At 37.0% G+C, this 21,889-nt stretch overlaps 1 protein-coding gene across 5 annotated transcripts in view; it reads left to right on the top strand.

Moving 5' to 3' along the window:
- The window catches only part of Ctnna2 (catenin alpha 2), a 1,018,271-nt gene that overhangs the window by 972,720 nt on the left and 23,662 nt on the right, over nt 1-21,889 (top strand). For 4 of the 5 annotated variants that reach the window (XM_052174029.1, XM_052174028.1, XM_052174026.1 and 1 more), the window contains 2 exons: nt 7,393-7,498; nt 11,742-11,876. In XM_052174029.1, the coding sequence (XP_052029989.1) occupies nt 7,393-7,498; nt 11,742-11,876 (241 nt within the window). The remainder of the gene's footprint in view (nt 1-7,392; nt 7,499-11,741; nt 11,877-21,889) is intronic. The other variant, XM_052174030.1, reaches the window with a different exon arrangement.

Here is a 21,889-nt window from a genome sequence, read left to right as displayed (position 1 = left end):
CAGAATTTTTGTAAAAATAAATGCAAATATGTTTGCAAATGGAGTTCACAGCACCGAAGTAATGGTTTGCCAGCTTGATTCTCTTTTGGAGTGACCACTTCTTGTAAAAGATTCCAAATACTGGCCTTAATACACAAATTGGCTGTACTTAAGTGAACAATGAATGCTGCAAGATTCTGTATAGTAGAGAAGTAATATATTCTATTTCTAAGAACACTAACACCATGTTCCAGGTGTGACAATAGAATGACCTCTGCCATTAGGGATACAAGAATCCTGAAAATACCTTTTCAAATCCCTCTTGCACTGTAGACTTGACTCTAAGGAACAGAAACACTGGGGTGTGAGTCCTCATTTTGAGAAGGATCTATAACTATTAGTATAACATCCCTGTTGCATGTGTCTTCCAATGACGGCAAGAATAAATTGAAGTCTTGTCAATTTCCTAGACCAAAAATTTTGGTTATGCTTTCATTTTCTGGTTATGTAAATGTTGATTCAGTGTGATGCAGATGACTATGGTTCATTTAGACTTGTCTGATACAGTAGACATTAGCCAAATATGGCTGTCTGAATTGTTTTTATTGTTATATGCATCGTAAAGTTTACTATGTTTATAATTGTTTAAGTAGACTATTTTGTCACATTAACTATACTGATGTGTATCCATTGCCATTAGTCTATACATTTGTGTCTTCTTTAAAAGTGCATATAGAATGCATTCCTTGCTAACTCCTTGTCACCTGCTCCTCACAACCACTGAAAAACTGAAAAATTAGCTTTCTCATTCTGTGTCTTTGACCAGTCTATGGACCAGATAAGAGGCATAGTTCATGTTTGTTTTTTTAGCAACTTGATTCTTTCATAGAAAATAAAGTTTTCAGTGTCCATCCATGTCATCACACACACACAAATAGCTTTTGTTTTAATGGTTGAATAATATTCCACTGTCACAGAAATACTACATTTGGTTTCTCTACTGTTAATGGGCATTTGGGTCCTTCTACCTTTGGGTATTATGAATAATGCCATTGACACAGAGAAGATATTTCTTTGAGTCCCTGCTTAAAAAGGAATTGGACTATCATATGGAACTTTTTTCTTTTAAATGAGGAATCCACAAATCATTTTCAGTTTCCTGCTATATAGAACATAGGAATTTCGGATTGTTTTTTCTCCCAGGAGTGCTCCTAATTTGTATAAATTAGAATATCCTTATGGTTTGATTTTCATTTCTCTAGTGACCAGTGACATTTTAAGGTTTTTTGTTTGTTTGTTTTCTTTTTCTGTGCTTATTGGCCATTATATATTTTTTTTTGAGAGCTATCTACTCAAATCTCTTACCACCTTTAATTAAATATTTCATTGTCAGTTTTTTATATCTTCTGAATATTGATTCCTTATTGGATAATAAGATTCAAAGATATTTTCCTTACTTTGTGAGTTTCATTTACAATACCCACTGAAAATATACTTTGATGGTAAAAGTTTAAACTCAAGGTCAAGTTTAGCTTTTCTTCAGTTGCTTCTGCTTTTTTTATTCTAGCAAGGAATGTCTGCTGATCCAATGTCATGGAGGGCTCACACACATTCATTTTCTTTTGCTTTTATACTTTAGCTTTCTATTTCCGACTGATCACTTCTAAGTTGAACATTTCGCTGATGGATATGTTTTTCCTAGCACCATTTCTTTGCTTAATTAAGTGGTCTTAGCACCCCGTGGAAAACCATTTGATCATGTGTTTGAGGTCCTTTTTCTGAACCTGATCCGGTTCTATTTGTCTTTATTTCTGTTTTTGAGTTAGGACTACACTCTTTTGCACTGAACATTTATGGTAAATTTTTAAAATCAGAAAATATGGGAACTTCAGCTCTTTTTCTTTTGCCAGATTATTTTGGCTACTTGAAATTCCTGGTGAATTTAGGACATTTCATTTTGTTTGGGAAAAATAGGATACTAAAATTTGAATATGGATTGCTGTGCATCTGTAGATCTCTAAGCCCTTTACCTCATGTTTATGTAATGACGTTTCATGTGCCATCTTGAATTTCTTCCCACAATATTTTGTACAGAACTAAACATATAAATCTGGTGCCTCCTTTGCTATGTTGACTCCTTTATTCTTGTTGATGCCTTTTTAGTGGTCATTTTTGAAAAATACCTTTCAGGGCTGAGCATTGAACCCAGAGCCTTATTCCTACTGGGCAGACATTAATACCTGTAATATGCCAAATCTGCATTGCTTTCTTAATTCTATTACACATGGTTTATTGTGAGTGCCCACAAGCATGACTGTGTTTTCTTGTGAACTGGTATTCTTAGGTTTACATCCTGCTTCTCTCTGAGCATAGTACCATTTGGGACTAATCCTTAGTTTTCCTGAATGTCAATGTTCTACTAAAAAAAATGTGTGTATGTGTTAGCATAAAATATTTGACTAGTTCTCTTACCCTTTCTGACCCTCTAATACAGACTCTCAGTACAAGAGTTCAGTTTAAATGCTGGAATCTTAAACAGTTGTTTTTCATTGTGGTGCTCATGAGTGTGTGAAATATAGTCACTGGTGAAATAAAAGATACTGTCTGTGACCACTCTGGCTCCCTCAGTCCTTCTCCCAACTTTGACACAAAACTCCATAAACTCCACTTCATGTTTGGCTGTGGGTCTCTGTATCTGTTTCACTCAACTACTGAATGGAACCTCTCAGAGGACAGTTATGCTAGGCTCCTGTCTGCAAGCATAACAGAGTATCATGAGTAGTGTCAGGGATTGGTTTTTGCCCATGAGGTAGGTGTTTCAAATTGGGCCAGTCATTGGATGGTCATTCCCTCAATCTCTGCTCCACATATTTGTACATCTTGTAGACATGGTAAATTTTGAGTAGAAGGGTCTGAGAGTGGGTTGGTGTCTCCCTCCCTTTAATGCAATTCTTGTCTGGCTACAGGAGGTGGCCACTTCAGGCTCCATCTCTCCCTGCTACTGGTAGTCTCAGCTAGGGTCATGCTCATATCCTCCCAGGAGCCTTCCCCATCCCATGTCCCTGGGTTGTTCCAGAGATGCTCCCCACTGACTTCCCTTCTTTTTCCTAGCCTTCTCGCCCTCATACCTGCTCTTCTAATACCCACCCATGTTCCTCTGCCCATCCTTTCTCCTACCCAGTTACTTCTCCCCATCCATTTACAATGTCTATTTTATTTCCCCTCCTGAATGAGATTCAAGCATCCACCAATATGCCCTCCTTAGGACTTATCATCTTAGGGTCTGTAGATTATAGCATGGTTATCCAGTACTTTGTGGCTAATATCCATTTATAAGTGAGAACACACCATGCATGACTTTCAAGTTCTGAGTTATGTCACTCAAGATGACATTTTCTAGTTCCATGCAATTGCTGGCAAATTTCACAGTGACCTTGCTTTTAATAGCTGAGTAGTTTAGTATTCTACCATATAAATGTACCACATTTTCTATATCTATTCTTTCACTGAGAAACATCTGGGTGGTTTTCTTGTTTCTGTCTCTTATGAAAATAACTGCTATCTAAACATAGTTGAGCAAATGTCCTTGTGGTATGCTGGGACATCTTTTGAGTATATACCCAGGAGTGGTATAAGCTGGGTCTTGAGGTAAAGCTATTTCCAACTTTCTGAAAAACTATCCTGTTGTTTTCCAACCTACAGAGCCAACTAACCTGGGCCTGTGAGTACTCGCAGAGATTGAACCACAACCAAAAAGCATGCATTGACTGAACCTAGACTCTCTAATCATATTTAGCTTGTTCTTCATGTGGGTCCTCCTACAATTACATTAGGGCCTGTTTCTGACCTGGCCTCTGTTTCCTGTCTTTGGATCCTTTTCCCTTAGCTGGGTCACATTATGTAGCAGTGGAGGACCATGTGCTTAGCAATGATGAGAGTTATGTACCAGGGTGGGTTGGAAGCAAGGGAAGGGGCCTCCGTTTCTCCAAGAAAAGGAGAAGGGGGAAAGGGAGGGTAGGACCGGGAGGAGAAGAGGGGAGTTGTAAAGTGAATAAATAAAGGAATTAATGATGAAAAATTATACTGGATTTGTGCTTTCACTATAAGACGATCATTTGAGCATCAAGCAAATACCATGACTCTAAAGATATTCTTTACTAAATTAGAACATTTAATCAGTTTTTAAAATGTATCATTTACAATTTATAAGAAGACATTTTCTGAGATCCTTTGGAATGTTATACATATATAGATTTATATGTACGTTTGTATTTGTGTTTGTGATATATGTAACTGGGGAAGTTTATATGCACCCCACACATGCAAGTACCCCCAGAAGCCAGAAGAGGGCCCAAGATCCCTTAGAACTGGAGTTAAGGTTAGCTCTACATCAAAATTCTTGAAGTAAGCAAACATGTTTCCTTGGCAATGAAAAACGAACAGTTTCCTAAGCTCCTAATGACTCTGTTTAGAGAAAGGCCCAAACTAACAGGTATCATGCCAGAGTAAAACTTCACAAAAGTTTCTCTATGATCTGAAAGTTATAGAGAAATACATAATATGCCAACATTTTAAAGTAATGACAGATTATTTAAGCTTTCCTTTAAGTAATAATGAAAAACAATAATACTGCAAAAGAAGTAAGCTGCTTAGAAATGATAATTTAAAACACTATCAAGGCAAACGGGACCTCATAAGGTTACAGAGTTTCTGTAAGGCAAAGGACACCATCAAGAGGACAGATCGGCAACCAACAAATTGGGAAAAGATCTTCACCAATCCTACATCAGATAGAGGGCTAATATCCAATATATATAAAGAACTCAAGAAGTTAGACTCCAGAAAACCGAACAACCCTATTAAAAAATGGGGTACAGAGTTAAACAAAGAATTCTCACCTGAAGAACTTCGGATGGCGGAGAAGCATCTTAAAAAATGCTCCACTTCATTAGTCATTAGGGAAATGCAAATCAAAACAACCCTAAGATTTCATCTTACACCAGTCAGAATGGCTAAGATTAAAAATTCAGGAGACAGCAGGTGTTGGAGAGGGTGCGGAGAAAGAGGAACACTCCTCCACTGCTGGTGGGGTTGCAAATTGGTACAACCACTCTGGAAAGCAGTCTGGCGGTTCCTCCGAAAACTGGGCACCTCACTTCCAGAAGATCCTGCTATACCACTCCTGGGCATATACCCAGAGGATTCCCCACCATGTAATAAGGATACATGCTCTACTATGTTCATAGCAGCCCTATTTATAATTGCCAGATGCTGGAAAGAACCCAGGTATCCCTCAACAGAAGAGTGGATACAAAAAATGTGGTATATCTACACAATGGAGTACTATTCAGCCATTAGAAACAATGAATTCATGAAATTCTTAGGCAAATGGATGGAGCTAGAGAACATCATACTAAGTGAGGTAACCCAGACTCAAAAGGTGAATCATGGTATGCACTCACTAATAAGTGGTTATTAACCTAGAAAACTGGAATACCCAAAACATAATCCACACATCAAATGAGATACAAGAAGAAAGCAGGAGTGGTCCCTGGTTCTGGAAAGACTCAGTGAAACAGTATTTGGCAAAACCAGAACGGGGAACTGGGAAGGGGTGGGAGGGAGGACAGGGGAAGAGAAGGGGGCTTACGGGACTTTCGGGGAGTGGGGGGGGGCTAGAAAAGGGGAAATCATTTGAAATGTAAATAAATTATATCAAATAAAAAAGAAAGAAAAAAAAAACACTATCAAGGAACAGATTGCTACAGATTCTTTACCTCATCTTTGTTATATAAAATTCACATGTGAAATCTTGTCCACAGATTAAAAATCTTAATGGTTACTAAAAAAAAAAAAAATCAATGAATGTATTCTGCGGGAGACTTAATGTGACTATATGTAACCAAAATACCTAAGTTTAGAATCTTCTGTATGTGGGTCTCAACAGTAATTTAAACCTCATCTACTTTATTTTCAGCTACTAATACAGAAAAACAAATTCTAAAATGAGAACAAATCTGAAGCAGAACAATATGCACTTCCTTAACATTTATTTGATGAAAGCCATTTTAGGTCTTCCATTTTGTAATGCTCCACAACCATGCCCATTGCCCTATCCTAGAACTATATTCTGAATAAATAATTCCCTTCTGAGTTGCTTTCCTCTGGGTTCCATCACATTATAACATGGGAAAGCATTCTTGGTGCCTAGAAAATTCACTGTAACTTAGATATGTATAAGGAAGGCTACCAGAAAATGTAGCCTGGTAAAAAAAAATTAAGGATAAATATGGTCAATTTATTTTTCACCCACTTCCCAAGAAAGTGGAAATTTATATGGTACAGTTTGTTTAAAGGTTCATGGCGCAGCACCATTTCCCCTCCCATTCAATCAGCACTTAAAATTAAACAGGCAAGTTGATTGAGTAATATAATGTTTAATTGCCTACCTAATTGAAAACCGTATGTAAAAATGTTGGGGTGCTGCAAGCACAAGGACGTTTACAAGCCTAGGATTTCGTGCAATCATTTACATATCGGTACCAGAAACATAAAGTATATGATATTTGGAACTCTGCAATGTGAGAAAAACTAGCCAAATATTCCTGCATTATGTTCAAGACAGAAGTGCTTCTCAAGGAGCCATCTGTACTTAAGTTAAATAATATGAAGGTGCTGGGCACGGTATGTATGGCTATGCATCTGTACCAGAGCTGCTGGGGACTCTTTTTTTTTTTTTCTTCTGTTTTTGAACTCATCACTGACAGCTTGTGGGGATGAGTGATTGTTAACTAACAAGTTAACAGAAGTGGAAGTCATGTAGGAAACAGGTCTCTAAACATATCTATAAAGGGTTGTTTATATTAAGTTTTGCCTCTGGAAATATCTGGGAAAGGTATTTCATGCTGTTAAATGGTGGGAAATGAGGTACTTTGATTATATGAGAACCCATTCCCATTCCTTGGGCATAGGATTTTGACAAATATAGAAAGTATACGGAGCCCCAGCATGCATCCCTCATACCATGCTTCCTGGCTGTGAAGGCAATGTGACACCTGCTTCATGCACACACAGTGAGGTGTTGTGTAGGACAACATCTAGCCTGTGACTACCACTGGGTGCTGAAGTCCCTTCCTCCTGTGATGCTAATTTTAATTGAGTACTGTTGAAATAGTGGAAAGATAATGTAGATGCATATATGAAATTAGGAGACTAATTTCCCCCAACACATACAAGGAAACAAGGCAGACTACCAACCTAGAAGTGTGGATGCATCAAGGCAACAAGGAAATTTTCAATAGCAGGGCCAGATCGCATTAAATACAGAAATAGCATGATAGACCAAGGATGTGGTAGGTTTATGTGCTGCCAGTTATTGATTATAATTCTAATTATGATGTGTATTTTTTTCAGAGGCAAAGGCCCACTGAAAAACACATCTGATGTCATTAATGCTGCCAAGAAGATTGCAGAAGCAGGCTCTCGAATGGACAAATTAGCACGCGCTGTGGCTGATCAGGTAAGGCAAAAGGGAGAATGGGCATTAATTAGTACCAGCGTTCTGGAACCGGTTTCATGCACCTATGAAATGCCTTTACCCAATGCACTTGGAGGTCGTCTCTAAAAATTTACAAGCTGCCGTCTGCTGATTTCATGGCAAAGGCAGCTTTAACCTGGTAGAGGCATGAAAGGCTTGAAGTGGGTGACAGGGTAAAACAGCCTTTCCCATTCAGAAAATCGATTACATAGCATCATAAGGGCAAAGGAGATAAGACGCATACCCCAGGACTACCTGCCTAGAGATGCTGTGGGTGCTCCCACTGCAACTGCTCCTCAAAATATGGCTGACAGTCTCGTTTATAGACAAATGGGGATGGGGAAATTTTCTCAAGAGACATTCTCTCTTCTCAAATGATATTGGGGTTTGCAAAGTTGACAAAAAGCTAAACATGTGGTAATAAGAAACCATGACTCCCTTTAGTTAATCCTGATCTTCCTACGGTACTCTGACATTCACCATAATTTATACTTTTCTATGCATTGAACTGATTCTTGTGACCAAGGACAATATAGATTTCAGATATAATTTTTAACAGAGACTCATATAAATCTTAGAAAAATGAAATCCTCAAAGCCTCACCTATGTTTTTATAGGAAAGCAGGATATAAACTTGAGACATTCTCTGTTACATATAGAATATTTGATTATATTTCAGCAATTCTCATTCAGCCTGGCTTGAACTAGAACATTGGAATCCATCTCTAAGTGTCTTGCTGCTAGAACATTTCTTGTAAGGGTACATTAGGCAGCAGACATTTCTAGATATCAGATTATCCCTTCAAGCCTCAGTTAAGAATAGCTTGCAGTCTGAAGTACTCCAAAGCAAATATACTTTAAAATACAAAATAAGATTCTGAAATAAAAATGACACATACTCTCATTACATAGAAACTCCATAATAAATATAACTGAGCTTCAGAAGGTGGTGCCCTTTGCATATCTTAAAAGACAGAAAGCTGGCTTCTTCTCTGTGAATATTCTGAGTCTCCTAATTTTTGAGTTGCAGTTCCTAGCTATAGATTTCTTTCCCCAATTTGTTTAACATTAGGGTTGCTCTTCTATTTACTCTCTGTCCAACATCTCAGACTTCATGTCAAAATACTAGCAAATACACTGACCCTGTAGAAGGTAACCACTCTGACCAGAAGATTCAACAACTAGTATAGAATATACATGAAGACCTAAAAGACACCCCTTTTAAATATCATTTATACAGAATAGCTAATGTAATGGGATGTTTCTGAGAAACGATAATAGATTTCTGGCTTGGAAATCTTTTTTTATCTCAATTTCAGATGATTTTTATTGATCTCCTAACAAAACTCACCATCATTTGTAGCTGTTGAAAACCAAACCATGATGTTGTGGATGTTAGGGTTACATCAAATGTCAGTCTTCAGAATGTTAAGCTGAGCTTTTTTCTAGAAAATTTCATAAATATTTTGGAAAGCTCACCCATGAGGAAAAGACAGAGGACCCACCTGGAACATGCAGAAAAGACCACCGGTACCCAGAGAGAAAACCATGGAGCTGTGTTTGTAAATGTTTGTAGGCTCTGGGTGTGTGCTTCCAAGGGAATTGGAGGAGTGACTTTCTAAGATGTCTCAGAAGGGATTTTGTTTCTTTTTTCCCTGAGAGTCAAAATTAAAATGAAGTTTGAATGCCTTTTTCATTACATATTTAATATCCATGTTTGAAACTATCTCTACATATGTTTATTTGTATAAATTTCTACAGCCCCAGGTTAGATTCCTAATTTTGTTCTTATTATTTGTTCTGATAATGGGATCTTAATTACTGAATTGTTGACAGCATGATATGAGGCATTTCTCAAATCAATTTTTATAATAAACATACTATGAATACATACATTCCTACATACACATGCAAAACATACAGGAAGAGAAGAGAGACAGGATTCTGTACTTATTTCTAGATTTGGAGGTTGAACATTTTGGGTCCTATTAAGTAAACAGATAAAATATTCCCATATCTTTCTGTTATATTTATGGGCATTGTCTATGAGATATCTGGAACTTTTGTTGGTGTTTTCTCTAAACAGGTGTTTCTGTTTTTAGACATACAGGTTTTTTGAAACTTTTATTTGCCTGCCCTGCCCTTTAAAAATACGGTATAACTGGTTCAGTTTAAATAATACGGCAGAATATTACCAAAGACTGGATTGGTTGCTTTCATTTTGCCTGAAAATATTTTTATGAAGATTTGAGATATGCATGCAATATAAATGCTTTACGGACCACTGCATTTTTAATTACTGTTCCATTGAGATAGAACTCTTGGTTTAATTTGCTGCAAGGTATTTGTATTGAAAGCTTTGTCAGCCCTCTGGGGAGATATCATTTTAAAGTTAATTCCTTCCAGTATATGGGTCTCAGGAGTAGGATAAATATTACAGTATTAAGTACTTGTAGAAAACCAAAAACAGACTCTGTGGGATGCTTCCTTGATAAACGCATTTAGGGAAAATGTATCACAATAGTAGGTGTTATGTATGAAATTTATTTATTTATTTATTCATTTATTTATTTATCTATTTAAGTGATTATGTTATAAAAGCTTCACAGTGTTGTTGAGAGAATTCTCATTCCAAAGCTTATGAAAAACTTAAGTCAGTCATTCTCACATACTGTTTCCTATATTATTTTTTGAATTTGGTTGTTTTGAGACAGAGTTTTTCCTGTATAGCCCTGGCTGTCCTGGAACTCACTCTGTAGACCAGGCTGGCCTTGAACTTAGAAATCTGCCTGCCTCTGCCTCCCTGAGTGCTGGGATTACAGGCGTGCACCACCACTGCCCGGCATGATATTTTTATGACAGGTGCTAAGGATCTAACATTGTGTGTGTGTGTGTGCTTTTCTATATACCTTTACAAATACCAAAATTAGCTAGAACAATAATCTGAAAGCATCTCAAGCTGAAAATTTGGTAGGAACAGAATTCCTCAGTAGCCATTGGCTTAGAAGCCTCAGAAACATTTTACAGAGATATTAGAAATATTTAAATAAATTGGTTGCTGAACTCTGTGTGCATTTGGTGGATATCTTACTTAAATTACAATGTAAATTAATCTCCCAAGAGAACTGACTCTGGTTGAAGGCCTCTCTTGCTATACTTAAGGGATTATTTCAACTAGTTTCAAATATAGCCTAACAGATCTTCTTCTTACAGGGGCCACAATCCATCTGAGAGTTTCGTGTTTGAAGAGTTTAGTATGTTGCTAAAAATTTTGATAAGCAGGGAAAAATCTGTAAACTATACAGACTTAGTGAGTTGGCTACTCCACAGAAAATGAAAATAAACAGATATTCTCTCCAAGTAATTAAACTGAGTCCCTGCGCCATGATTAAGAACTGATTGTCAGAGTGTCAGACTTCTGGCTTCCATTTCTTCATAATTGTGTTTCTTCATGTAGAGAAAGTGGTAGAAAACTAGACAGAAAAAAATCCATAGAATATTAATAGTCTTAAGATTTCAGAAGACGACTAACAAAATAGATTGGAGTAGCACAAATATTCCAATGAGACTTTATAGGATTTACTAGCCCCCCTTTTCCATTTTAAAAGAGTAATTTGATACTAATAATTTTTTAAATTTCATACTTGAGTCTAACGCATTTGACATATCCTTTTCCCAACCTTTCACTTTGTCTCATGTACCCTGTAACTCCTCATATTTATGTCTTCTTCAGATAGTTCTTATTACTTATTGTTATTGCACAGATATGTTTACATGTATAACCTACTGGCTCCAATTTGTCTTTCTATATGTTCATGGTTCCAAGCTGACTATGCACCATGGGCAACTACCAGGGACTAGTCACTTCAGAAATCTGACACCTCTTCCCTCAGAATCTCTGGACTGTTTGTACTTCTTCAACTCAGGGAAGGACGTTGTTAAGCCCTACCTCCAACCTGTGCTTGAACACATGTTTACTCTTGTGGTACTGTGCAAGTCTCATGCAAGTAACCATAGCAGCTAAGACTTCGTGGATAAAATCTTGCCAAAGTGGGGCTAGCCAGCCACTTGAAACCACTGAGTCTGGCAGTTCTCCAGTCAATCATGGAAAAGTGGAGTTAAATGAATGTAATTAAGGAGGTGACACCAAAGCCTTTTAAACCGTAAGTGTTAGAAACTGAAGAGCACTTACTAATTGATATCGCTTTATTTTTTTGTTTTATAGTGTCCTGATTCTGCATGTAAGCAGGATTTATTAGCCTACCTTCAGCGGATTGCCTTGTACTGCCATCAGCTTAACATCTGCAGCAAAGTGAAGGCCGAAGTTCAGAATCTAGGAGGAGAGCTCATTGTGTCAGGGGTAAGCTGGGATTTTGGCTTCAGAATGTCAGGTTCCTACCGCTTTACTTCTAAGGCAAGCATTCTTGGCAACAGTACTCCTGAAAACACCAAATGACAGTGATTCACAGCTTAAAAAAAATGTTATCTCCATTATTCCAGACCTCACAATAGCTCACAAAGAGCAATTTGATTTTCCAATTACCCTATGTTTATACTAGCCTTGTAAAATCTCCATTCTTTACAAGAAAACTAATTTCATAGTCTGGAAACTCATTGCCAAGCTGTGACTATTCTAATTATTGGGGGCTATTGCATATTTACTCATTGTGAGTTGGATTCCCCATTGTTAGTGCTGGTGATTTTCATGCTCTGTTCAGGAGCCAGCCTATCTAAATGTGGACTAGGTTCACATGTTAGAGATGATGAGACATTTATCAGGTTCCAATGCATACTAGGTTATCAGTAACCCATGATAATAGTCAGTTGTTTGAATTTGATACAGTTGATGTGCTGTTGCCAAAACCGTCCATAGTTACAAAACACAATGCTATAGATTCTTGGATAGACCACCCTAATATTTCTCTTTTCATAACGATATAATTATCTAAACCATTTCCATCAAAGCATAGAAATAAGAAGTTCAAGGAATATCTAGAAGGATCGGGATTTCTTGGCAAGATTCCAAATGCTTGTGTTGAGGTTCTTCACCTTGGCTTCTTCTCCTCCTTCATTCCCTTTTTCTTGACACAAGGTTCTATTTATTTTAATGATTTGCAGGCTCCAATGTGTGGCCATGCCACCTTTAGTTCTTTACCCAGCTACCCATGATGCAGCCACTGTACTTGCAGAATGAGCAGGAACATAACCCTGTCAACATGATGAATATGAGCAAATATTCAAGTCCTTCTGAAATCATTTCTGTTGTCTTGGAAAGTCAACACTGTAGCGTTTGGTAAATCTATGTGGATACTTATAAATCATCCTCAATTCTGACTGTTTCTGTTCCTGTGTGGCTTACCTTGCTGAAAAAAATAGCTGGGGAAAGAGCTGGTCTGGTTGGCATGGAGGTCCCATCTGGAAAGTCAGTTCCGTGCAGTCCTACCTTTGAGCTCAGTCAGTTGGCTATTTTGTGCCTCTTCCCAATGCACAGTCACCTCTTTGCATTTCCAAAATGATCCTGCCTTAGCATTCTTCCACAACCAAGAGCTACTTGTCTTGCAGTGTGTCCTTCTGTCTATCTGGTGATGATCAATTCTCTCTCACCAAGAAATGATCAAAACATTGCATCTCCCTTGCTTCCTTTTATCTTCTGCCTTGACGGTACAGTTTCTCATACCATTCTGCTTCTGTGTACATTTGTCCATAGCACCTGTGAAACTGAGTGCTTTTTGTTCAGCTTGCCTCATGTGCTTCCATTTGTGACTTTTTAAATCTTATGATTGACATGGATGCTCCGTGTATCCTTGTGGATCTCAGACTCCATCAACCTCATCTGGGCAAATATTTTCCCTGGCAGAGCAGCTGTCCATCACTTTCTCAGTTCCCATTGTCTGTCACTGCCTCCAGAGCTTCATTTCCATTGTCCTTTTGTTATGTAGATGTAGTCCAAACCATCATGGCTTTGAATCACTTGCACTGTTGGCATTTGCAGAGGTGTTTGAGATTAAGAACACCTTCAAGAAGCCTGTTTTTCCTTCCTTGAGTCTTACTGACAAAAATCATATGTCCTTGCATGGGAGAAGGCTTCTTCTAGAGGAATGCTATAATAACTCTATGATAATCGAGAATCAAGTGCGTTATGAACATTGGCTGTCATGCTGCTCAGTTATGGTCCTGCTTGGGGCCACCTCATGTTTTTTGTTTTCGAGCTTGACTGCTGTGTGATGCCACATCTGCATCTGTAGCCTGCTGTCTCCCCCACTTCTGCTTTCACATGAGTCTTCATCCTTTTTCACTTATAACCACAATGGAGAGAAGTTCAAAAAGCAATATACATATTGTGCAAAATAGCCACAAATGACTGCCTTCAATGTTCAGAAAGTCAAGGATATAAGACCCCATACACAGAAATTATCAATTATTTTGCCAAGAAAATTGCACCAGTGCTTTGTGTCACGTTTACTTTGTTATCCATTGGAACAAAGTTGCTGCATTTTTTCAGGAGATGTTATTGTACTTTCACACATAATCAAAAAAATATATTTGAAGAATCTTACTTGTTTTCCATGTACATGAAGTTCACCAGTGTGGCTTTTTCTTTGAAATATATGAAAACAACCAGGAATTCAAAGTCTCTGCCAAATCGATAGAGATTTGGATTATCTGCAGCTGCCAAGAAAAGTTTGAGTTTGAAAATCTGAGTCATCTTTTATGCTTCCAGGATGAACATAGGTTAAAATAAACACACACGTGCATATCATAGAAGCATACTAATATTTGATGTGATTCTATACGGATAAGCTGGAACTGGGCTGTTTTACTATGTCTGTTTTTTACTTTAAATGTTGGAGAAGAAAAACTCCACTAATCATGGGAAATACTGTGTTATAAAAATTCTGAGCATGAAAAAAAAATTAAAAAAAATTCTGAGCATGTCAGAAATTACAGAAATGTAGTAGTCCAAGATGTACATCTTTGGAGACTCATCCTTACAGCTACTGACTAAAATGCACTCATTCTCTGGCTGTTAATCTATTTCCTTTAGGTTGGCTTATGCACTTCTGAACAGCCTTAGGTTGGCTTATATAATTCTGAACTATCTAATGGTACAGTTCTTATTAAATTTCAGTGTAGTAAATGTATTGTAAACCAATCAGTTCAACACAGTCATAAATAATTCACATTTTTAAAACAACAGAAAGTTAAAAACATGACAAAAACGAAATGGATGTAAGAGATTAACAGCTTGAGTATGAGCTTGCCTTAATTTGGAATTGTTTAAATTTTTACATCAGCTTTGAGAAAATAAATAAAAAAGATAAAAGGGAAGGAAAAGCAAAAAGCAAGAAGAAAAGGGGAGGGAAGGAGAAACTTTATGAAACAAAATAGTTTAGTATAGGTAAAAGTCTCCTAATTGTGACAGTATTGTATCATCAAGGGAGGAAAGTTTAGCCAGCATGTATTTTGTCCTTTTAAGCGGATGTGTGTATGGTGGTATACATATATGCTAGTGTTTTGTGGGCATGCATGTGGGTGTTTGCACATGTGTGTGTGTATCCTTGTCACTAGAGGTCAACATTGGATGTCTTTCTGTAAATATTCTCTATCTTTATTTTTGGAGGAAAAGTATTCTGTGAAGACAGCAGCTCAGTGATTTGGCAAGGTTTGGTGGCCAAACAATGAGTTTCAAAAATTTGCCTGCCTTTGTGCCCTCCTGTGCAATGTTATGGGCACGAGCCACAAGGCTAGGCTTTTCACATGGCACCGGAGATAGAACTCAGGTCTCCTTCTTGTAAGGCACTCTCTTCAAATGACTGAGCCAATTCTTCAAACCTCTGAGGCAAAGTGTTAAACAATGTGTCATTTTGATTATTGTGTTATACAGAAATCGATTCCTCTCTCATATAATATAACTTAATCAGAGTTTCTGCTCCCTCCACTTCTGTCTCCTACCTCCCTTATCCCCTAAATTTACTCCCCTTCCATTTCCTCTTCAAAAAAGAGCAGACATCCAAGAGGCAACAGTCAAATAGGACAAAACAAGATACAGTAAGAAGAGGAAAAATCCCTCCTGTGAGGGATGGACAAGGTAGCCCAGTAGGAGAAAAAGAGTCTTAAGAGCAGTCAAAGGTGTCAGAGATACGCCCGCTTCCACTGTTAGCAATAGCACAGAACCTCTGAGCTAACAGCCATAACATATTCAGAGGACCTGGTCCAGACCCTGCAGGCCCTGTGCATGCCGTTGCAAGCTTTGTGAACCCATGTGAGCACTTCTTAATTGATTTGGTAGGCCATGTCATAATAAAATACTTTCCTGAATTAAAAAAAATAATGTAGCATTATTTATTTGGTAATTTCATACAATATATTTGGATAATATTCACCAACTCCTTCATATAACACTTTACATATCTGTCCTTGAACTTTTTATCTTAAAAAAATAAAACAAAAAGCAGCAAGCTAGCCAGTTGTTGTACATGCCTGTAATCCCATAATTTGGGAGACAGAGGCAGTGGCTCTCTGTGAATTTGAGGCTATCCTTGTCTGCAGAGTGATTTCTAAGACAGCCAGAGCTACACCAAAAAACCCTGTGTCTTAAAAAAAAAACAACAAAAAACTTACTTAAAATGGTATATAATTTATATTATATTTATGCATGTGAGTGTCTTTATGTTTGGCTGCACCTCTTGCTTGCCTGGTGCTTGATGAGGATAGAAGACAAAATTTGATCCACTAAAACTGGAGTTACAGTTGTGAGCCATCATGTGGGTTCTGAGGGTTTAATCTAAGTGATCTCAACTACTGAGCCATCTCCCTAGACCTTATGTCTTTCCTTCCTTCCTTCCTTCCTTCCTTCCTTCCTTCCTTCCTTCCTTCCTTCCTCCCTCCCTCCCTCCCTCCCTCCCTTCCTTCCCTCCCTTCCTCCATCACTTCCTCCCTCCCATCCTCCCTCCCTCCTTCCCTTCCTTCCTTCCTTCCTTCCTCCCTCCCATCCTTCCTCCCTCCTTCCCTTCCTTCCTTCCTTCCTTCCTTCCTTCCTTCCTTCCTTCCTTCCTTCCTTCCTTTCTCCCTCCCTTCCTCCCTTTCATCCTTCTTTCCTTTTTTAATAGCCCACCGAGTCCACTTTGTGTGGTATATGCATGGGTATGTTGTCATTCCTTGGAGTGTAGTCAATCTACAACTCCCTTAAACAAAGTCACCCACCTTCAGAAGCTCCTACATATCAATTAGGGGTGGAGCTCTTGATGGATCTTTTCCTTCATGCTGGAAAGTGGACTAGCATGATCGTATACAGGTAACCACAGCAGATGAGTTGATGACTACAGCAGTCCTGACATGTCCATAAGACACACTTTCACTTTCAAGATGGCTCCTGAGCCTAGAGAAGGTGGTGATGCAGATGTTTCATTTGTAGTTGATCACTTCATGGATATTTTTTCTGTCTCTTTGATTAATTGTGAGATTCTGTGTTAAAGCACAGTACAAGGAAACTTCTCTGATAAAGTGTGAGAGCTGCATTCATCTATAGGTACAGAGACTAAGGAAACAATTGCAAGCTATTATCATATGTAGGGTGATTATATGTATGTCATGCAAATGCATGGAGGCCAGAGGTCAATTTTGTAGAGTTATTTCTCTTCATTGACCATTAAGGGTTCTCTCCATTGACCTTTAAGTGGGTACTGGGGATCAAACTCCGTTTATCCAACTTGTGTGGTAAGCATGTTTACCTACTAACTATCTCACTGGCCTACTTGCCAATCATTATTACTGTGCAGATTTTAAATCATGCATTTAGAAGATTCAGGTGGTACAAGATAAAGATGAATACTCATGGTGATCTATGAATAATATTCTTTAGAATACTATAAACTAAAAATAATTTATAAATCAATCCTGACAATAGCATGTAAATAAAGATACACACACACACACACACACACACACACACACACACACATATATATGTATGTAAAGAAAAATACATACTTCATATTTCCCCTTGGTTTTCTCAATATACAAGAGTCTATATCTTTGGTATATGCGATATGATCTAAAATGATTTATAAAACAATTTATAAAATGTAAAATGTAGTATATATAGTCTAGTTGAGATAGGGATGACACTTTGAGCAAGCTTGTATCTCCTGAATATTAAGAAAAAAGTTACAATATTTTGTAATGGGATGAAATAGTACTTGGAACAACTATTACATCTAACCATGTAGATTTGTACTTTAAGTATCTTCTTTTGTGGAGAAACGCTTTTGATTCTAGCTATAGTCAATTCTTGGTTATCTCCAGTGATCAAATCATACAGTAACAGGGAACAGGAAATCTAAATTGCTATTTCCACATGGAGTTAGAACATATTAATGTATTTCTTTTGACCAGAATAATATACATTTAAGAAATTCACAGCAATTCAAAAAAATTTAATCTGATCTTCTTGACAGTGAGTCATTAAGTATTCAGGCTTAAAAGACCTACATTCCTTGAACTATGAACAGTCTCTCTGTCCATATATATAGACAATGAGATAATTCCAGATAATAAATCTGGATCAGGGAGCATGTTCTGTGCCACAGTAAGAAAACAAATAGATATCTATCAGCTACGAAATGGAAAGAGTTCCTAGTACACATTTTATTGGTAAGGTGAGTTGTCACAAGATGTAAACTTTTCCCCAAAGTCTTACCTCTGATCTGTTATGATGGCAAACTGCAGTGTGTACTTACATTCTGATTCCTCCTTTCCACTTTATACTCACATTAATCTCAGTATATCCAACGTATTAGGTTTTCATTCGCAAATTCTTCTAGGTAAAATACTTTTTTTTCAGAAATATTCTTGCAAGGCATTAACATGATATATAACCTGTTCGACTTAAATTTTTGAAGAAATAGGGAATTAAGATTTTAATGGAAAAGTAAAAATTCTTCTTAGGTGTTGGGTATTATAGAGATCTGTGGTATTAGTTGCCTGGTATATTGTTTATCTAAATTCAAGAAGCCGTAAGCTGAGGGTCATGGAACACTGAACCAATGTAAGTAGTGGTTCTTTAGTTATATAGTCTGTGATGTCAGGTCTCAATGTATCAATTGTCTAAGTTCTATTTTTTTCATTTGCCTGTACATTGTTGTAATAAAATACCATGGCCTAAAGCAACATGAGAGAAAGGGTCAATATTGTTAGGGAAGGCATGTAAGCAGCATGTGGGAAGAACAGAAAGTTGGGTGAGGTGACACACCCTCAAAGCTCCTATCAGTAATGCACTAATTGTAGCAAGGTTCCTCCAGCTAAAGGTTCTATAACTTCTCCAAACAGTGCTACCAAATGTGCACAAAGTATTCAAACACTATTAGGTACATTTTTCATTTAAGCCACTATACTGCCTATTGAAATAAATTATTCACTGAGAGATGAGGGGTTGATCATCCTGAATTACTTTATATATACCAAAGGACTGTGTGGCAATGTCTTTTGAAAAAATGTGGAACAGCCGAACATGAGCCAAGTAAAATGACCTAGTTTATGTGGACTGTTTATGACTGAGCTATATCTACTGTCCTTACTATATTCATCATCTAAACATCTACAGGGACAATCACTTAATTTTTGTTTAATTTGAGGCATGTGGGTTTTATTTTCTTATGTTGGGATTAAAATACCTTGATAAAAGCAATTTAAAATTAAAAGATTTACTATACATCACAGGTTAAAAATAGAGATTATCATGTTGGGAAAATCGGGGCAATAGAAGCATCAATAACCTGAGGACTGTACACTAAGAAAGCAGAGAATATATGATTCTGCTCACTTTTTCCAGTTAATCCCCTGCTGGTTTCCTTGACCTGAGGGTGGGTTCATCCATAATTAAAATGGATCTTACTATGTCAAATAACAAACAAAAAAAAAATCAAGAAACTTCCCCAGTGACATACCCAGAGTTCCATCTCCCAGATGATTTTTGATCTTACCAAGTTGACAATTAATAGCAATTATTACAAAGAGGTATTGTCTATAAGATTAGAAAGGGTTAATGGCTTTAAACAAAATATATAGGTCTCAGAATTACCAGCATCATCACTTATTCCTTTGAGTATTAGACATTTTTTATTGTGAGAGCCTCTAATTAAGAGAAGGAAAGCAAGTAATTAACACCTTAATCTATTATCAACTAATGCCATAGATTTCAAGTGATATTCTGAGAATTATGTAACAGCCAGTTAATAATACCTTGCAAAAGAAACTTAGAAACTGTATTCATGGAGTAAGCTGAAAGAAAGGAGATAATTGGCTAGATCTTGCAAAGTCCATGAAACTTAGACAAATGTCTGGAAGGAGTAATGCCTTATCAAGTATTAATATAAGGAACATTCGAATCTTGAGGACTGATAACTTTTGATAGATTTTTTTAAGTTGTATCCCAAATTCTTCATTATTGTAAATATTTAAAGGAATACTCTTACATAGCTCAATGATACAATAGCTCAGCATTTGCTAGCAAACTCAGGACCCTGGTTTTTGATGTTTTATGAACAAAACCAAGTTTAAAATAATGCTTAGATAAGCACTGTGAAGGGAAGCATTTGAATACATTTGAACATGTGAGACTGAGTAGTTTTAGGTGTACTCACTCCCTGACCATGAACCAAATAACATAGTCAAAGCATTCAGTGGATAAAATACATAGAAATACAGCACTGGGTTTCTGGTTCTCCTGTATAATAGAATTTATCAATGTTAGCCACAGTTACAATCAGTTTATAGTCATAATTAGTCTGTACTTCATTTGCTAACTTATAGTAGTTTCCCCCCTCTCACTTCTACTTTGACTTGCCCACCTAGCAAAACTTTTTGAATGAAAAAAGAACATTAAAGGAAACATGAAATATTTTTTAAAAAATACTATAAGCAGTAAATAGATAAATCAGAGACTCACTATTATGATATATACTAAAGATGACATGGAGATTTTATTGTTCATTTTGTGTATATTTTCTAGTACTAATAATGCCCAAGAACATAGGAATGTCGACAGGAGGGCCTCTTTTCAGCACTAGATCTGGCAAGGTTCTGAAATCAGTATTTTTCTAAACAGGATCAGTGTTTGTGCAAGTCTTCATGATATAGATTTGAAATTTCTCCTGGCATGCATCATTTTGTTGGGAAGAATTATAGGTTCCAATGATCAGTATGTCTGCTGCTAGTGAGATATATGAGCCTGTGTGTTGGATGACTTTCATATGGAACATACACCAATGTAATCTGACTTTTCAATGACAGACTAGCAATCAGGAATCTAAAGCACTACATTTATTTTTCATTTACATGGGATAGTTTCTACTTTCTTAAATTTAGAATCTTTTGGTTCTCTTACCTCTTTACTAGCAAATAATTACTGTGGAGAATACTTTCTATTATGTTTTCATTAGAATGCGTATTCTATCTTATCCCATGTAGTTTCTCAGCTTTTGGCGTGTTTGGGATTCTCTCTTAGAATGGCATGGCATCTTCTCTTGGCTACCTCTGCGTCTCCATTGTTCTCTTGGCTTATTGCATTCGGAAAATACAAGTGTGTTTTACTGCTGTCTACATTCTGTCCCTATAGATTATTTTATCAAATGCTTTCTCCAGCCTAATTTAAATGATTTATGAAATATGGCTTTGATCACAACCCTTAGAAGAGAAATATGTGACACATTATGGTCCATGTATCTTATAAATAGGAAAGGCTTCTGGATGGGCAATATGTAGTTTTCTTATTTCAGATTCTCTGAAAAGCTTCAAAACACATGGTCTTCCTCTAATCTTGAAGAGTCACTTTCCTTTCAGGCAATAAATGGATTTCAAATCTTTCATCTTAATCCCGTTTTCTAGAAGGCAAGCTTTCTTAATTAAGAGTTTAAATCTTTCATCATCAACAGTGTATCTTGTTTTATTAGTTTTCTTTGAATACCTTCATCTATGTAGATGCCTTGTGATAATGAAGTTGACGGAGATAATGAAGCTGCTCAGTATAGCCTGTGTGTTAAATCTGTATAACTTGTGTCTTAACCTCATTCATCTACTTTCCTTGGCAAATCTATTTTGCCACTGGGAGTGACTATCCTGAAGATGTTCCAGCCTGGCTCATTTTGAAGGAATGTCTATATATTCTTTTCTGCTCTAATTTCTAGACATAGTATAGTACGACAAACAAACAATTATGCCTTCACATGGGAATTCAATCATGCTTCTGTAATTGTTTATTGAGACATCTTCTTGAGGTAATTTTTTTAATAATAATACTGGTTCACTTGTGTGGACCTAGACTTGGTTTTTCCATGTTCAATTAATTTGTATAGTCATCTGCAGATCATTCTTTAA

Source organism: Apodemus sylvaticus, chromosome 2 (assembly GCF_947179515.1).
Source record: "Apodemus sylvaticus chromosome 2, mApoSyl1.1, whole genome shotgun sequence".
In the NCBI taxonomy this organism is placed as follows: Eukaryota; Metazoa; Chordata; class Mammalia; order Rodentia; family Muridae; genus Apodemus; species Apodemus sylvaticus.
This window is presented reverse-complemented; position numbering and strand designations above follow the sequence as displayed.